This window comes from Genypterus blacodes, unplaced genomic scaffold (assembly GCF_046128005.1).
Source record: "Genypterus blacodes isolate CSIRO-AG114 ecotype Tasmania unplaced genomic scaffold, CSIRO-AGI_Gbla_v1 ptg000057l_1, whole genome shotgun sequence".
In the NCBI taxonomy this organism is placed as follows: Eukaryota; Metazoa; Chordata; class Actinopteri; order Ophidiiformes; family Ophidiidae; genus Genypterus; species Genypterus blacodes.
This window is the reverse complement of record NW_027466869.1, coordinates 2,276,267-2,293,409: the sequence shown is the minus strand read 5'-3', so window position 1 is coordinate 2,293,409 and position 17,143 is coordinate 2,276,267. Positions and strand designations below refer to the sequence as shown.

Genomic DNA, 17,143 nt, shown 5'->3' with positions numbered 1-17,143 from the left:
GGGGGGGGTAGACATAGCAGTAGCAGACGCGCCGGTGGCAGACGTGACGGTGGCAGACGTGACGGGGGCTATTGATGCTGATGGTAGAAGTAGTTCCAAAAGGAGGAGTAATAGGATACCTGTGTAAATATTTTGGGAAGTACAATTTAGGGTATGAAAGCAAAAATGGAGTATAGGTTACAAAATTAAATAAAGACTGAACTCTTCTGTCATCAAACATAATATTAGCTGCAATGGAAAATACATTTACAACAGTACAATTTGAACTTTGTAATACATTGCCATTTAACTAAATGAAAAAAAACTTCAGTTATTAGGGTATGCAGTAATAATTTTGATCACCCTGTGTATATGGGTGTGTCAGTGTGTGCATCACTGGTGTGGAGTAACCATGCCAACATGTATTGTGTCACGATTCTATTAATGAGAGAGATACAGTATGACATCTTTGCTTTTCATGTGGTACAGTGACAGGGGAATTCCTTGGTTTCAATGTTTTTAGTGCTAGAGTTTATTTCAGGTGCCTGATTTACAAACATATTGTTGTTTTTGCATCCTGCTCACCATCTGCCTCCTTGCTGACCTCCCGCCCAGCAGTTTTTTTTCATATCGACCCTTCAGTCTGCTTCATCTGGTTCTTCGAATTCAATCTGTGCACTTTCCCAAACTTTTTCCCAAACTTTTTCCCAGAATACTTATGTATTGCAATGATTTCTATTACTATCATTACATTACATGTCAGAGAGTTGGTGTAGATTGCATATGTGGTATAGAGGTATATTAAGATACAGGCACATTATAATGAGGCAGCAAGGTGGCCTCTGGCCTAGTGGTTGGAAGAGGCTACATCATACATAGATGATCTCAGCTTGCAGCCCATGTGACCTACTGAAGTGTGTTTGAGTATGATTGTAAATGACTACCTGCTTAGTAAATAAAGTAGTAATTTGTAACTCACTCTGCACAAATGATATAAACCCCAGCATCAATTTTGAACATATCACTCATACCTTTTGTAAAACCAGTGGAGGCCATTATCGTGTTGGCAGAAAGGGAGACACTTCTTTGTCCACTGTGTAATGATATCAGCTGTCAAACAAGCGTGAAAGGGTTAACAAACATTGTTAACCACAACAAATTAATAATACAAATGAATGCTTTGCAGAGACAAAATGACCTCATTTTGCAGAATTTCTTGACCAGTAACAAACTTCCATTTGTGTGTTGATATTAGAGCTATATGATGGATGTTAGACACAATCAAAGCTGTTTATGCATGTCAATAGGTAGCTGACTTACAACCGTGTCCATTCATGCCTGTCCACCTGGACAATTCTTTTGATCTGTGAGACCAGGGTCATCTGTGTTCTCTTCTTTTTTAACAATTGTCTAATTGTTCTGATGAAACTGATCTGATAATTGTTTGGATGAGTCAACAGAAAAGGAGCTGCAGTTCAGAGCTGTAGTTTGTGCATTAAGATCAATTTTGGCTATGATCACATCCCCACTAAGGTTAGTTCGATGAAGTACCACACAATTCTATCATGAAGTGCCTGAGCAGTGGTTGAACACAATTAAAATGTGTTTGTTCCTCGCTCAGCCCCTTGGGAGCATCACTAAGCGGCATGGCTTGTTTTTTCCCCTCTCCCTTGGATCCCAGCTCAGCCTCCTATGGGCTCTACACCCTGGAAACTGGGTGACAACAGTGGCCATTTTAAAACCCAGGTCAAAATATGAATTTCAAATGGAAGATGAAAGTTTCACTCCCTTTCATTGTATTTCCTAAATGTGCTCAAAATCAGGCCATCATTCTGTCTGTCTGAAATAACTTTAAACTTGACTTTTCAGATTCTACTCACCGATTATATGAGGATTTGAAATCTATATTTTTTGTAATTTTCTTAGAATATTGTGGCACATCAGAAAATCCTATATAAATATACTGTAAATCAAATGACACTTACTACAATCTGGACGAAAAGGAATTCTACATTTAGAAAGTAACTTCATGCTGCAAGAAGAAAACCTGACATTGCTTTGTTAATCAATTTGTAAAATAGTAGATGTACATTTTCAGTGGATCAATTGATAAAAAACACAACTAATATGAATTAATTAATTGTGATCGGTTTCTGTAAAATATGATTTGGTAAGCAAATGAATATTAATATTCAATACACTATTACTCACGACAGAACAGTCAAAACATTTCAGTTAGTCCCCGCCTGACCTTAGCGGTACTCACTGTTTATGACTTTCACGTAGTGATTCCCTTTACACAAATTCCAAACCTCTTCTATACTGTAGTTTAGACTAAGTCCAGTGCACAATATGAATCATTTATAATCGCTAATATTCCTACAAAACACTGCTCACCTGTGATGCACTCTTAGGAGACATTGCAGGGTCTGTGTCAGCTGCGGTTGAAGTGAATGAGCTCTCTCTTTGTGGTGTTCTCACTCTCTATTGGTCCCCCTCCCCCATCCCACCCCCTCCTTTTCCCACTGACAGTTCTCTAGTGGCAACCTCATAAGTAGAAACTCTCAGCCAGAACTCTTCAGCCAGTGAGAAAGGAGGGGGCTACCTGCTGCTGTTGGGCGGTGCTACAAGTGATGCCAAAGAATCGATGCATTTTCCTAGAATTATAGCATATTGTCAGAAAGATGTGTTGAGAGCAAGCACATACCAGTCCATCAAATCAACCAGGACTCATTTTAAACAGGAATTTCCCTTTGCATGCTGATGAGTTTTGATGAAGGTGAGAGACTACAAATGACATGCTAAATCCACCCAAATATGATTCCTTGTCTCATAATAATTACTGCAACAGGAAAAATTATTATAATTATAACACAATGGAGTGTTAAGTTGCTTTGATAATGGTTCATTTAAAATGTGCACCCAGCATTTAAAGATTTACTAACATAGTTGCCTGGATTAAGCCTTTCTGGGCCTGTACAGGTAGGGATGAGATTTCAGTGCCTGTGAGGTGATTGGTTTCTGTTCAACACAATGTGAAATCAAACCCCTCCTCTCTCTGCCAGGCATAAAGCCCCCACCCACTACAATAACCTCTTTGTGGCCTCAAGAACGTAGAATTCTTGAATTCAACACAAAAGATCCTGAGCAACTCAGGTGACAGAAGTCCAGCTGCATGTTTTGATGTTTGTTTACACTGTGCCAAAAATTCACATGGGTTTTGAGGTTTATTGGGGGAAAAACACAATTTATATCAGCTGTGCTTCCAAAGCTATGCTCAGCCAATGTCTTACACATATCAACATGTGTGTGGGTAACATTCACATTGATACTGATCAGCACAATGAACAGATTTGCATTTCTAATGGAAAATCAGCTATGAAATGCCATTTATATTCTAATATTCAAACAGACTTCAAACTTCAGAGAAGTCAATGAAAGACACACATTCATTCTTTAAACCTCCTGCAGTCCAGCAGGGATAACTTTGTATTGCATTTGGAACATTCATCACATGGGTTATAGATGGGACTCTGTAGACTGAATGAAACAGTCTGGATGCAGCTGGGTTGTGTGACAGCATGGCTAAGAAGATTAGGCAAGATTTACCTACCCAGCAGTCGTCAGCAGCACTGTTCACATGGACTTTGTGCTGTGTACTTTACATTCATGATGGACTAGGTTACTGGCCTGCTGAACAGAAACAGGAACTGTTTGCTCAGAACTTCACAGGGAATTACTTCCTCATATCCATCGGTCAAATGTCTGTCAAAGGTCAGTTCCAATTTCCATCCAAGCTTGCATGTGTATGTGTATGTGTTTTTGTAAGAAAGCCATTGTCTTTCTTGCAATTTCTAGCATTGCTATCATTAGATTACAGTTTATTCAATAATCACCATTGATACACTCATAATGAGAGGGGCTATATGAGCAGTAATATTATAATCACTTTAACATTAATTTCCCAGTTAGAATTCAACAATGTGAGGTGAAGATGCTGTAACATGATGGCATATATGCTGTGGACTGTATTAACATGGACATTTCAGGGGCTACTCTATACCTGCAGGTTCCTTTGGGTGAGTTAAGGACATCAAAATTGTCATTTGAGTTGAAATTTGTCCATCATTGACCACTGTTGATGAACGCAAAACACACAAATACAAGTGATATTGTTTTCCACACTGCAGATATGTCCATACAATACAATCACATTTTTGAAATGGGAGCAATGCACTACAAAGACCAGACACCACCAAATCAAACAACCTGTTGGTAAGCATTTAATAGAATTTATTAAAAAACAAAACCAATACCACAATCCCCATCCAGATAGATATGTTCAGTTTGATGTGTTTCACTTAATTTTTCAGGTTTTGAATATAAAAGGATAGCAGCCATACCAGGGAGCCCCAAACAAACAACCGCCCTTCACACAAGGCTGACAAAGACAGAGAAGGATGTACTGTCTCTGAAGACTAGGATAGCCTGTGAACGAGCATCATGGGAAAGGAGGTTTACAGAACTGCAAAGAAGACAGGAGGAGTTATACCGTCAGGTGTGCATGTACACGTGGGTGAGTGTTGTTTGAGTTTGTGTGTATCTCTTCATTATTGATAACAAATCTCCTTCTACTCAGATGACCTCAGAAGTTGGAATAATGGTGAAAGTGTTGAGTTATGATGATGGAGAGTCAGGACTTGACAATGCTGAAGTATTTGAAGAGTGTTCAGGTGAGTTCAGAATTCTGATTTTGATATTTGTTTACACCTTTAAATTAGATAATAATGTAAACTGCTATTCTGAAATTATCAGGCGGTATCGCCAGACCTCTCAACCAACTCAGGAAGTTATCATCATCTTTAGCACTGAGCTCCAGACCCTTCTCTGCCCTGGCTCCAGTCACCAGGTGAAGCTTGGGATCTTAACTAACACCATGAATAACAAATTGAATAAGTTCATCTTTCCAACATGTGGATGTATCTAATAATTCCTAGTCATCAAATGAAAGTGAATTTGCAACTGCAATACATACAGCATTCAAAATAGATTCCAATATTGCTTGTGTTTGTATTAGGTCTAACTAAAATATTGACATATACTGTATATGACTTGAAGTTACAAATGAAGAACACTGCATGATTTCCCCAGTTCCCAGTTCCCAGTTCTGTATATACCTCAACTGCTGTCATCATGTTAGTGTTTCATGTATCATTGCAATCCTAAACAGTGCGGCTTGTGATGATTGAACCATCTCTCTGACTTCAGTGTGTGTTCTAGAGAAAATTCCCCAGGGCCTCACCGGGTTTTTGTACCCCACTCCCCTATGGACCTGCAGTTGGGTCACCAGGTCAGGATCATGCTACCGTCTGGACGCGTCAGCACAGGAACAATCCGTTTCCTGGGTTACCTACAGGGGGAGCCAGAAGTCTACCTTGGGGTGGAGCTGCAGAAACCTGATCATGGCTTGCATGATGGCAACCACAGGGGACACAGTTACTTTGAATGGTAAGTGATCTCATTTCCTTACTGTGTAGAGACAAACAACAGGCAGCTTCCGGAACTGTCTGAGGATGTGCAACCTGATATCAAGTGTTATTAAAAACATGCACTGTTAGTGAGGATGACTTCAACATTCTATAGTTTTAGTAGCTTAAGCAGGTATTTTGTGGACAAAGAAGACTGTGCAATCGCTCTGCATAGACTTTGGAAGTGTATGTTTGAATGCAATTCCAATTGAATTTAAAGCTGTGAATTCATTGTTTACACAAGGCAAGGGTTAAATGACAGCATTGCATATGAAGATGTCACTCTCCAGGCCCTTGGCATCTCACAGTTACACAATGGCTAGGAATTCAAATTTAGACTTGATCTCTCACATGCTGATCGTAACATGCAAATTTGCAAATCTAATTTTAGGATCAGATTATACCATTCCATGTGACTTGTTTCCCATTTTAGCTTTTGTTCATAAACCCGTGTCGTGACACACAAACAACTTTGGAAATGAGTAATCCACATTCATGTGTGCATTCTGTAATTTATAGTTTTCTTGCTAGTTTATATTTTAAACCCAAAATGACCTCTCTGTTTCTTCTGTTTTTATCCTCTGCAGCAAACCTGGCTATGGTGCCTTTGTACCATTCAACAAACTACTGATGACTTGGGAATAATAAAAACAGAGACGTAACTTATTAGGTTTCCCTTTCAATGCAAGGGAACTTTAAGAAGACAACAGTATCAGTTAAATCAAGTCAATGATCTAATCCAAGTGTTTGAACACATTTCAACGCAAACAAATCATGCATAGAATGTGTATCTTTAAATACTCTGCCTAGAAAAGTATTACTCACAATAATATACTACAGTACTTAATTTAACATTGTTCCAATGTTCTTCTTGCTGTGTACAAGGAATTTGAGGCTTACAGTGACTCACATGACTATAAGCAAAAGGTCAGCTTTGCTTGGTTTCAAGATTTTAATAATAATGCTTGTAGGTGTGAAGAACCAGTTAAGCAATGTGAACACAATTTCCTTTTCTTTGAGTGACAGTCAGCCAGCTTAACCCAAAGCCACTACAGCTTCAATGTCATTGTAAAAATAAGTCTAAGTGTGAACTACAACACGAAGGAAAACAAACTTGCATGTTCTGTGTCTTCAACTATCTTTTCGTGATCATTTGTATTTTTTGGCAGATTACCAGCTGATATTAGAAGTACATTTTACTGGTGTGCACTCCAGTTAGTAACTGCCACCATGCTCCAGACCAGTGAACATTAACAAAACCAGTAAATGTGTAAACAGAAAATCTCATAGTTAGTCATGGTTGGTTTGTTAAGACAGCACGAGAGAAGATTTCAAGGGAATAAAAAACCTGAGTTGTGTTAACGTTAACATTTAAAACATTTCCATGACTTTTCCATGATTTTCGTGACAGCAGAAAACCTGGCATATTCACTGTTCAACAAGTATGTTTGACAACAACTTAATCCTTTACTTTTTTTGGAGTACTGTTTTTTTCATTCCACTTCCCAAATTATTCTGATGTCAGGGAATTGCATTGCATATATGCAGTTTATTATTATTATTATTAAGTTCCTGACAGTTCCATGCCTGTTCAAATGTTTTGTGTTATACACATACTGGTTATTTATAGGCAGCTGTACAAAAGATTGTGTCTCGTGTTTTGATTTATGGGTAAAATGGGGACTGGAAACAACTCTGTCAGATTAGCGAGAGAGGATGACCATATTGGGTAAGACCTGCCACATGAGTCAAAGTACAGATCACAACACATGGATGTAGTGTCAGATAAGGACAAACATCAGGGGTCAGGATATGTACATTCAGATCTATATCAGTTCAATATTGACATTGGTGCTGTGATTTTCATTATCCCCATAGAATGTTGTATTCGTATCCAATAAATGACCAGAAACACTGACTGAAATTTAGAAGATTACAATTATTGTCCAACAGTAACCTCAGAATAGCCATGGAGATAACGTGCGCGCGCACACACACACACAAACACAAACACAGCCTGACCTTTATCCCTGAGACACTTTAACACCTGAAAAACAAAAGGTCCCTGATTTGTTCCAGTTGTTCAATGTCAACTGTAGAATAGTACATATAGTTTTAAAAACACATTTGTACTCTGTTTGGGTACAGGGGCAAATTGGCGAGCAGGTCTGTGAAATCTTTGTTGTTATTTGATTTTTAGCTCATAATAAAGCTAAAGCTAAGTTATGGGACAGTGGATGCAGTCCTGCAGATATTTTTATTATTTATATATATACATATTTATTTTACCGATACAAATTCACATTCCTCACAAAGTGATAAGACAGAGTGCATGAGAACTAAATTCCAAAAAAAAAGAGAAAAAAAAGACCTAAATTCCATTTGGTCCACCACCTTATACCACAACTGAGGCACACATGTGTGTGTAATAGACAGATGTCCCAGTAAAACAGAGACAATACTAAAAAGTCCATTGTTATCCAATCTTCATTCAAACGGTACAGTTATGCTACAGCAAAGCTTATTGTGAAGTGATATTGCATAAACAGGAAAAGGCTGAGGCACATATATTTGTCGATGCCTCTGTCTCTGTCCGTTTCCCTGTTATACTATAAATACTGTGTGTAATTAAAGATCCTCTGCAGGAATGAGTACTGGTTATACTGAAATAAACCGAAGCTTTACTGTAAAAAGAAACGTCCAATATAGAGACAAAGAGAAAGTCATGACAAATAGTAATACTTTAAATAATGATTCTTTTTTTTTAAAGAAAACTTAATTTTGGTCAAAGAACAAAATCTATGACATTTGACACAATATGCATCAACAGTCATAACTCTAGAAATCTGTTATTCTAGAGAAACAAGGATGATAAGCTTATATTTGACTACAATGTCACACAACAGAAAGATTATCTTAATCTTTTATCCATAGGAAGGCTTTTTGCACTTCCGTAAATGAAACAATTTTTCAATACAAGAAAGACCTTTACTTAAGACATAACTGAGGTCCGCAGAATGATAATATTGAGAACACAAAGTTCTTACACAGAATATCCCAGAATCATCAGAATATTCCTCCCTGAGTCTTGAGGTTGAAGATCTCTGCAGCCAGTTTCTCAGCATTTGTCAGATGTGGGAACATTTTCATGACTGTATCCACCTGATGGGGATTGAAGATGGCTTGCAGTTTCTTACGGAGCTCCAACCTTTGGGGATCAAAGGTTGGAGCAGCAGAGGACGGCTGTTGTTGGTCCCAGCAATTGTACTGATCACCCTTATAAGGGCTGGAATGGTGTGAGGAATGAAGGGACATGGGGAGACTAGAGGTTGATCTGTTCTGGGGCAGCATCTGAAATGGATCTGACCAGTACTTCTGCTGATGATGGTGAGCTACACTATACTGGAGATGGCTGGCAAGGCTGTGCTGGTGTGGCATAACAGGGGGGAACATATGAGGAGGGTAGGTATCATATTTGGGGTGACAATTGGATTCCAAGTTTGAGTTACTATGATGTTGCTGGTCATCTGTTGAGGCCACTACATGGGAACAACTGCAGGATTGGACGGGGCTAATTCTCTCAGAATGCACTGAAGTGTATCTGGGTCCAATCACAGCGCTTTGTGTTTGATGCTTGGGCCTATGGGAGCTGCTGGGGAAATGGGAAATGTCAGAGTATTGGCTCTCATAAGAACCAAGGCCAGAATCCAGGCAGTCATGAGAGATGCTGGAATAGTTGTGACTGGGCATCGGCTGTGGGCCAGGCCACTTTTTCTGACTTTGGTCTTCTGCGGCAAAATGTAAATGATTCTGAGTGTTTCTGGGTCCATCCCAGTAAAGGATTTTATTCTCACTAACCTGACAGGGATGCAGGGAACTCTGCTGGTCCATCATATGCTCCATGTCAAACTTTACATTGTGGGAATAGGCATTAAGCTGGTCAGACTGGAGGTGACTTGGTGATAGCCTGGAGGTTCTCTCCTCTTTTATTGTGGAAATCTGGGCTTTCTCTCTCAATTCATCAGCCAAGGACAGGTAGGACTGGTTTGCCCGCTCTGGATGGTAGAATTTACATTTGATGCCATACGTGCACTTTTTGTCTAAAGTAAACAAAAAGGAAACACCGAAACAGATGGTTAGAGCATTCTGGATCACATTTCTTCTGTGGTAAAAATTCAAAACAGCATGACAGAAGGATTAATCTGTAATTGTTTTTTTAAGAAAGGAATAACTGAAGGCTATGATGAGCCCTGTGGCAGTCATATCTTACCATAAGGACAGAGTTGCCTCTTTTGCTCTGTAGGCAAAGGGTTTTTCCTGAGGAAGTTGTCAAGACTGGGGCCATGGCGACCCAGCGGATCATCTGGAGGCATGAACCTGGACAGAACACAGAGCAGGCTGATGTCTGACTTCCATCATTTACATTTCCATCATGACACGGTCTCTTTCCGTGATAAAAGCCCCTAAGATACTACAGCAATCTTGCAGGCTCTAGCAGAGAAATGGGCTCATTTCTTACTTGTCATTCACAAAGGAATACATGAGCAGCCTCTCCTCGATGCATTTCTTCCACTCGGGTCTTTCCCCTTGAAGGTCACGGTAGGTGTCATTGGATACGATCACGCCGTCGGACTCATACGCCAACTTGACGATGAAGCGGTCGTCGTAGCAGACCACTCGCTTACCCCCAACACGACGGGATGGAGTGAAGACCACTATCTTCTTTTTTTCAAGTTCCATAAGGACATGTTGATCTGGAAGTGTAAGCAATCATCTTTTATTCTGATCAACGTGGAAGATAGTGTTGATGGTGTGCATTTTTTTAATATAACCCTTTAATGAGATCTCTGGTTAAACAAACCCTATCGTGTCACGTGTATCATTGAAGCATGAGGTGTTTGTATGATAACACAAATTACATAACGTGGCAAATATTGATCACTCTCAATGAAATGTTCAGGACGGGGTTGTATGGACGCGGGGATTGTGTGACTGCGGGGTTGGGTTGGGTTGGCTCTCCTCTCTTTGTTTTTTTTTGTTTCTTTCGTCTCTCCTTCTCTTTACCACAGCCTATGATGCGATTTGTACTAGGGTTAGTTACTACTCTGCCATGTTCTGACAACCTCCAGTGGCAGTGGCCTGGCTGTTTCAGTTTCAATCTACTTGTCTTCTACCTCAGGGTCTACGTATAAAGTTTAACAACAACAATAGTAATAATAATACAACCTTCTTCTTTCTCTCCATCTCTTTCTCTCCCTTTTCCCCTCTTTCTGTATAAAGAATGATCTCCAAAATATCCTATGTGCAATGTCATGAAAAATGTTTGCTTCAATAAAAACAAATAGCAATCAAGAATCTAATGTTCAAACTACAAAAGACACAAAGCTTTATGAAACATGAAGTGAGACCCAGCAATCGGTCACTGGACACAATAGGCAGTACAACACCTGTACAAACACAGTAAATACCGGTATAATAATCATCTTACTGCGCGTACAAAGTGAACAAAAGCAAACAAACCGCACACGACAATAAGAGTGAAAGCTGTTCAAAACAAGGTTAGATAACATGTAAGTCAGGTAAGTCACAGTATAAGTGTCACTTCACTGCTCAGTCAGCACTTAGTACACTGTGAAAGTACATGGTTGCAGGCACAGAAGAAAAAAACACAGCTGTACTTCCTGATCTGAGGTTTCCCAAGAATGAAGCTAGGCTTACTTTGTTTTTTTTTTTGCTAACTTCCTTGTACGCATATTGAAAATAGAGCCTTTGCATTGCTCCACCCAGCATTGTGAGGGAAATCATGAAAGCCAGAAACACAAGGCGATGATGATGATGCATCCTTTTATTTGCACCATATCTTGCTGGAAGCTATTTTTCTACTGGTGTAGTGAAGCCCTGACAATGTATTTAGTTGTTTACCCAAATATACTGAAAGTTACTGTCAGATACTTCTAACTATCTATCTGACGTCATTTATGAACTGGGTGAAGGTATGTGCTCTACTGAAGGCTCTTCTAGTTCAGCATGTGCTTTTGTGCACACAATGATGAAATGTTGCATCAGTGTTGAAAACGCTCTCCAGAATTAGTTTTGCCATAAAAACAACAAACTTAAAGTATAGATAAGCTTAATCTTTCGAAACACACGACACCCACACAGTCGTCTGGTTACGACTGTAAAGGCTGCCTGACACAGCGGCATTTGTTGATATTAATCTTTCTCAGAGAAATGTATGTGTAACTAAACTGGTCTAGAAAAATCACCGTGACGGTGCTTGCTTTTGGATTACCTGCTATGGGAGCGTCAGGTCTGGGCTGCTCTTTGCGCCAAGAGGGGACAAACACAATAATGGAGGTATGACCTCTGTCCAGGAAGAAGTTCACTGCCAGCTGTATACCTCGACAGGAGAACACTTCCTTGTTGCCATGACTGCAAAGAAGAAGAGGAGGGCACATGAGTACTCATTTGTGTAATAACAATAACATTAATGATACTATGACTTTTATTTACAATAATAACTTAATCTAAGTGGTCGAAAAAAGATACTAGTGAATGAAATGCACAGAAATAAATACAGGTTGCTTCAATTTGAATATTAGTCAAGGAAACGTGAAAATGCAGGTGTTCTAGTCACCAATCCACTTTTTGAAATGTTCCCACAGGGTGAACTTCCCCTCAGGCGGTGTCATTGTATGAACTCATCATTTATCAACACCGATTCTACGTAGATTCTGAGGTGTGTCCAAAATTTGCATACAGTGTATGAGGAGCTTTTACACAAACATGCTCAGACAGGTGAAAACGCCCTTTGGGAAAACTCGAGTGACAAGGAAGTTTATGAAGACGCATGTTTCAGGGTCGGAGATCGAGCACAACAGGACAATGACGTGTGGCGATGCGGAACGTGTCTTTTTACAGCCGTCTTGCTTCCTGCAATAACATGACAGCGGCACAATCATAATAAGTGTTTCTTTTGTGCTGGATTTGGGAATGCTTAAGACACCCTTAAGCCCTTCTAATTATGCTGAATTTATCTATAATTGTAGTAACCATTATCTCATTAGTACTTCATCAAACTTTGGCAATCGCTCTTACCTCATTGCAACATTACTGCCATCGATGACTACAGCTTTCAATTCTGAGCTTGTATTCCTCTTGTCTGCTGTGTCTCTGAGGGGCCCGTTGGCTCTACTGGGAGGGGGCAGGTGGTCCTTTTGGCTGGCGCTCCTCTCGTAACTATCCGGATTGGGTCCGTTGGGTGCAGCGCTGGCCCTGTTCCTAACCAGCTCTCCTAACACAGAGTTGGTGTCTGTGCTTAGGCCCAGCTTGCTCAGCGCAGCCTTCACCTCTGCTGAAGAATAACCTAGTTTCCTGAAGAAGTCGACCTGGAGCTGGAGTTCCTCACTATCTGCTTCCAGCTGGACTGAAGCCGAGCTCTGGCTGGAACGTGCCTGATCCATCCTGGAGCATCTGGCCTTCTTTTTTGCACTTGGGTCGGTAGCATAGAAGACTTATTGCCTCGGGTTCACACTCACTGACTAAAAGGAAACAACAGTGAATTACAGAGATATTTTAGACAATTTAAATAATACTCAGTTGTTTATATTTACATATATACCTGGTGAATTTCATTTGGCTACTTCTGCAATCATTTCATGTTATACATCAGTGACAGCAGCATAAACGTGTCCTGTTTGCACAATATTAACCAGTTTTAAGTGGGTAACCCTGTCAAATGTATTTTTTTACAGTAAACTAAACTAACCAAACCAAACTGCAGTCGGTGGACGCTGAGCTGACTGTAACAGTAGAGACGCAATGGCGGGTCAAAAGGCTCTTTTCCTCGGATCAATATAATCAACACGAGCTGCGCGATCATTACGCACGGACTTTGTTGGATATACGTAAAAGACGTACGTCGGACTGGAAAATCGCCCTCCGTACTTCAGGAAATAATACAGAATGTACCTGATCACAGGTAACAAGGCTCGGCAACGAGGGAGATACAGTACAAACTGCTACAAGCTGACATTTCAACTATCTTTCAACAAATCGACAACTTCGACAACTCACCTTCAGTTTCTCAGCTGTTCTTCTTTCTCGTTCCACTTGTCAGCACGGCTCATTCATGGCTATCGTTACTGTTTCAAAGTACAGTGACTTTGACACGCTTGTGACTTCCTAGCGCCTCCCTCTTGGAAAATAATGTCTTCCTCGCTTCCTCTTGAGGGCAGAGCCATGGAGAACATTTGCATATATGTGAGAAGATAAGCTGTCAGTCAAGCCGCGGCTCAAGACAGCGCTTCTTTGTTGTCTTACGTTAATTATGGAGCTTGTTTATGCAAATGATCACAATTAGCAAGAGCTCAGATCCTATACTTAAATAAGAGCTGTGAAAAGTTAGGATTCAAACTTTATTATATTATATAATATTATATTATATTATATTATGTTATTATGTCCCTGCATGTTATTAAAAATAATTCATACCACAAAACCGCACAAAATAGATTGTGTCATCAAAAGGGTTAGTTTTAGAATGACATTCTGCAGATTGAGATTTCCACCTCACAACAGCAGTACTTTATGACCAAATCGCCTATTTAAGGGGCTTTCTTAACTTCCCTTATAACTAGCAACCACACAGCCGTCAGATAAATATTGTACAGGAACAAGTTTAATATTTTCTGCTGAATCGTAACTCGTAACGTAAATTTGGTCTGACAATAACATTGAAGTCTGTCCCCAAAACAATGGAAACCCTCAATTTAAACACACTTGAGTAGCTCTTTATTCCAGTCCAGTGTGTTAAATATATTGAAGGAGGCTAGAGTAGCTTTTGCCGTATCATATTTGCCCATTAGATGTCACTCTTGCTCCATGTTCTTTCGCATACAGGCTCATCTCTCACCATCGCACCAGGGGAGATCATGGAAGATGGTTATGGCTTCACCAGGCCGGCGGTTAAGTTGTGGAGTTGTGGGTGTGTTTGTACACAAGCCTATGTGTACAGGATTAATGGCATGGTCGAGCTGGGCTCACACTGCGTGGAGTTGGTTAATGGCATATACAGAGTTGAGTTCCGGAGAGTGGACAAAGTAATCAGGGCCAGTTGCTAGGCGGTTGCCTCCTCTGAGGGCCCACACCACTGGTCCCAGGTGTCCGCCGGGCCTGATATTACTGCAGGGCAATGAGCTGCAGCCAGAGACGATGAGTAGGGGGCAAGCACACACAGATCCGAGCACAGAAAGAAAGACAGAAGTATACAGGACAAACACACACACGCGCACACGCACACACACACACACACACACACACACACACACACACACACACACACATCCACAGTATTGAACAGGTTCCCTACCCATCAGTTTTTCGAGACTTCCCCGCAAAATCAGCATGACAGACAGCTCTAAACTATTTTATTGAATTCAGTCTGTAAACACACCATTTAGCTTATATTGTGCTGTGGCTGGGGGTATTGTTTTGTAATTTATGGTTGGGTTATACTGGAAGGCATTATTGGCATCCAGAAAGCTATTGTTCTGTAATGCAAATCTTCAACCTCGCTGTGTATCCAAGTGGCCAAGATTGGATGAGATTAGTGCAGTTTGGCTAATGTGAACATCAAAAGCATATTTCCTTAACATCTTGGGGGAGACATTCCCCTGTTCAAAGGCCTATCTCCTTCCTCCAGGCAGGTGTAGTTTGGCAGGGCTTGTTAAACCTGAGACACTTGATCAAATATTCAGCCAGGCTCATTGTGCTGCTGAGAGCTGCTGGATGTGGTCGGGACGGTGCTGAGCTGATAAAACCTGGTTTGTAGTGCTGGCCCCTTTTTGCTATTCCTTTCATTGACTGCATGGGTCAGCTGTCTGTCAGAAAAAATAATTTTTGTATGATTTCTTTAAAAAGAAGCAAAGTAAAGAAAAGGCAGCCTGTAACTGAAGTAATCCATCTTACGCCAATGGTGTCAGAGTGATTCACGATTTCCAATTTAGCCATGGTTTGAATCTAAAGTAAATCAGGCAGGACGGCTCCACCCTTTGTGCAGCCTGACGACAAACCTTCTCTGACAAGAGCTTTCAAATCAACATATCCCCCACATTCATCTTGTTCATTTATTACTTCAGACAACCCACTGCTTGTCCTACATAGATCAGCAAGCAAAGACCTCCTGGCATTGTGTGTGACTCCAGAGTAGGTATAGCTCCAAACTGCCTGGATGGTGGCATTGATACGAAATTGGACAAAAGAGCAGGAAAATCAAGAGGGCCCAGATTTTGAGTTGGTGTTTAATTAGTTCTCCTTTGATTAGCGACAAAGGAATTCCCCAAGCTGCATGTGGGAGTAGAATTTCAATAGCTTGCAGTTGATGGACATCTGCTCTTAAGTTAAACACTGGAAGCAGCTGTATTTATCTACACATCATGTACAGTAATTTGTTTTGGCTTCTCCTAATTAGAATGTATGAGAGTAATTTGTCATCCTCTCTACTGGTCAGCAGTTAATTAACAGGTTCCAGTGCGTTTGTTGTTTATTTATTAAAGATATTAGTTAGGCAGCTTATTCCCTGTGTTGTGAAACCGCCAAATAAAGGGGCATTCATAATAAGTTAGTTACACAATCTTAACTTAATAAAAACAGCAATATGAACACATGTATGTGAAATAAAGAAATACATTTTTAAATAAATCTACTGTTTAAAATCTTCCCTTCTTTCTTTCCATTCAGCTCTATGGTTCATGCAATTTACAAACACAAGGGGAGCTGAACATTACAGACACACGTCACTGCAACGCAATCCAGCTCCATAACAAAATGACCCTAGGCTTTAACAAATATCCAATTTATTCCAAGGCTATTGACCTGGTTTGCGCTGGTTTCTACCTAATAAGCTGTTAAATGAGTATATATGAACACACACACTGATGCAAACACTTGCTTCTATTTCACACTTGAAATAAAAGTGGGGCAGCCAACCACGGATCATAGAAAGATCATTGTGTGTAGGTGCATTGGATCCCTGTGCAGCTCTGGCCCCCGCAGGTGTAACCTCAGCATGAAGGCCCGGCCTGATCCAAGAGCACCAACAATGTTCTGATTAATTATCCCTGTCAGACCAGGTCATTTAGTCCTACCTGTTATTCTGCATATTACTCATATCTGCCCCAACAAAGGCACACACACTCCCAGAAATGCATGCTGACAAACGGGTACAGAGCAGGTACACTCGGTCACACAGAACTGCAGACGTGGTCAGCAGCCCACACAAAGACACACAAACAAAAAACCCCTCTGATGCTGCCCAGCCACATGTGCAATAGCAATTCATGCTCACACAGTCAGGCAGTGCTCCAAGGTATTCATTACTATTGATGTCAGAATCCACAACAAGAAGTGATGGCTGAACCTCCTGCAGTCTGTACTGTTTAAAGCCAAGCTCCTCTCCCCAGCTGTTGCTTTCTGTCTTCACTTATAGGAAGGGAGGCTGTAATGATTAATTCACCCTCTGCTGGGATCTCAGAGAAGGAATCTGGAGTTTCTGCCATATTATATCATTCAGTCATACAATGTCCATACCGAGGGGGCAACACTGAAAAATAACATGCATCAAAATTGAAAATCAT

General features: G+C 40.5%; 1 protein-coding gene across 1 annotated transcript; it reads right to left on the bottom strand.

The window, feature by feature from the left end:
• Positions 1 to 6,250: 6,250 nt before the first annotated feature.
• On the bottom strand, positions 6,251 to 13,766 carry zc3h12aa (zinc finger CCCH-type containing 12Aa). Its single transcript, XM_076152739.1, has 6 exons — positions 13,584 to 13,766; positions 12,606 to 13,048; positions 11,800 to 11,939; positions 10,027 to 10,261; positions 9,778 to 9,884; positions 6,251 to 9,607 (listed from the first exon to the last, which is right to left on the bottom strand). The coding sequence occupies exons 2-6, from the start codon at positions 12,968 to 12,970 to the stop codon at positions 8,574 to 8,576; spliced, it is 1,881 nt and encodes a 626-aa protein (XP_076008854.1). The 5' UTR covers positions 12,971 to 13,048; positions 13,584 to 13,766; the 3' UTR covers positions 6,251 to 8,573.
• Between the last annotated feature and the right edge of the window lie 3,377 nt (positions 13,767 to 17,143).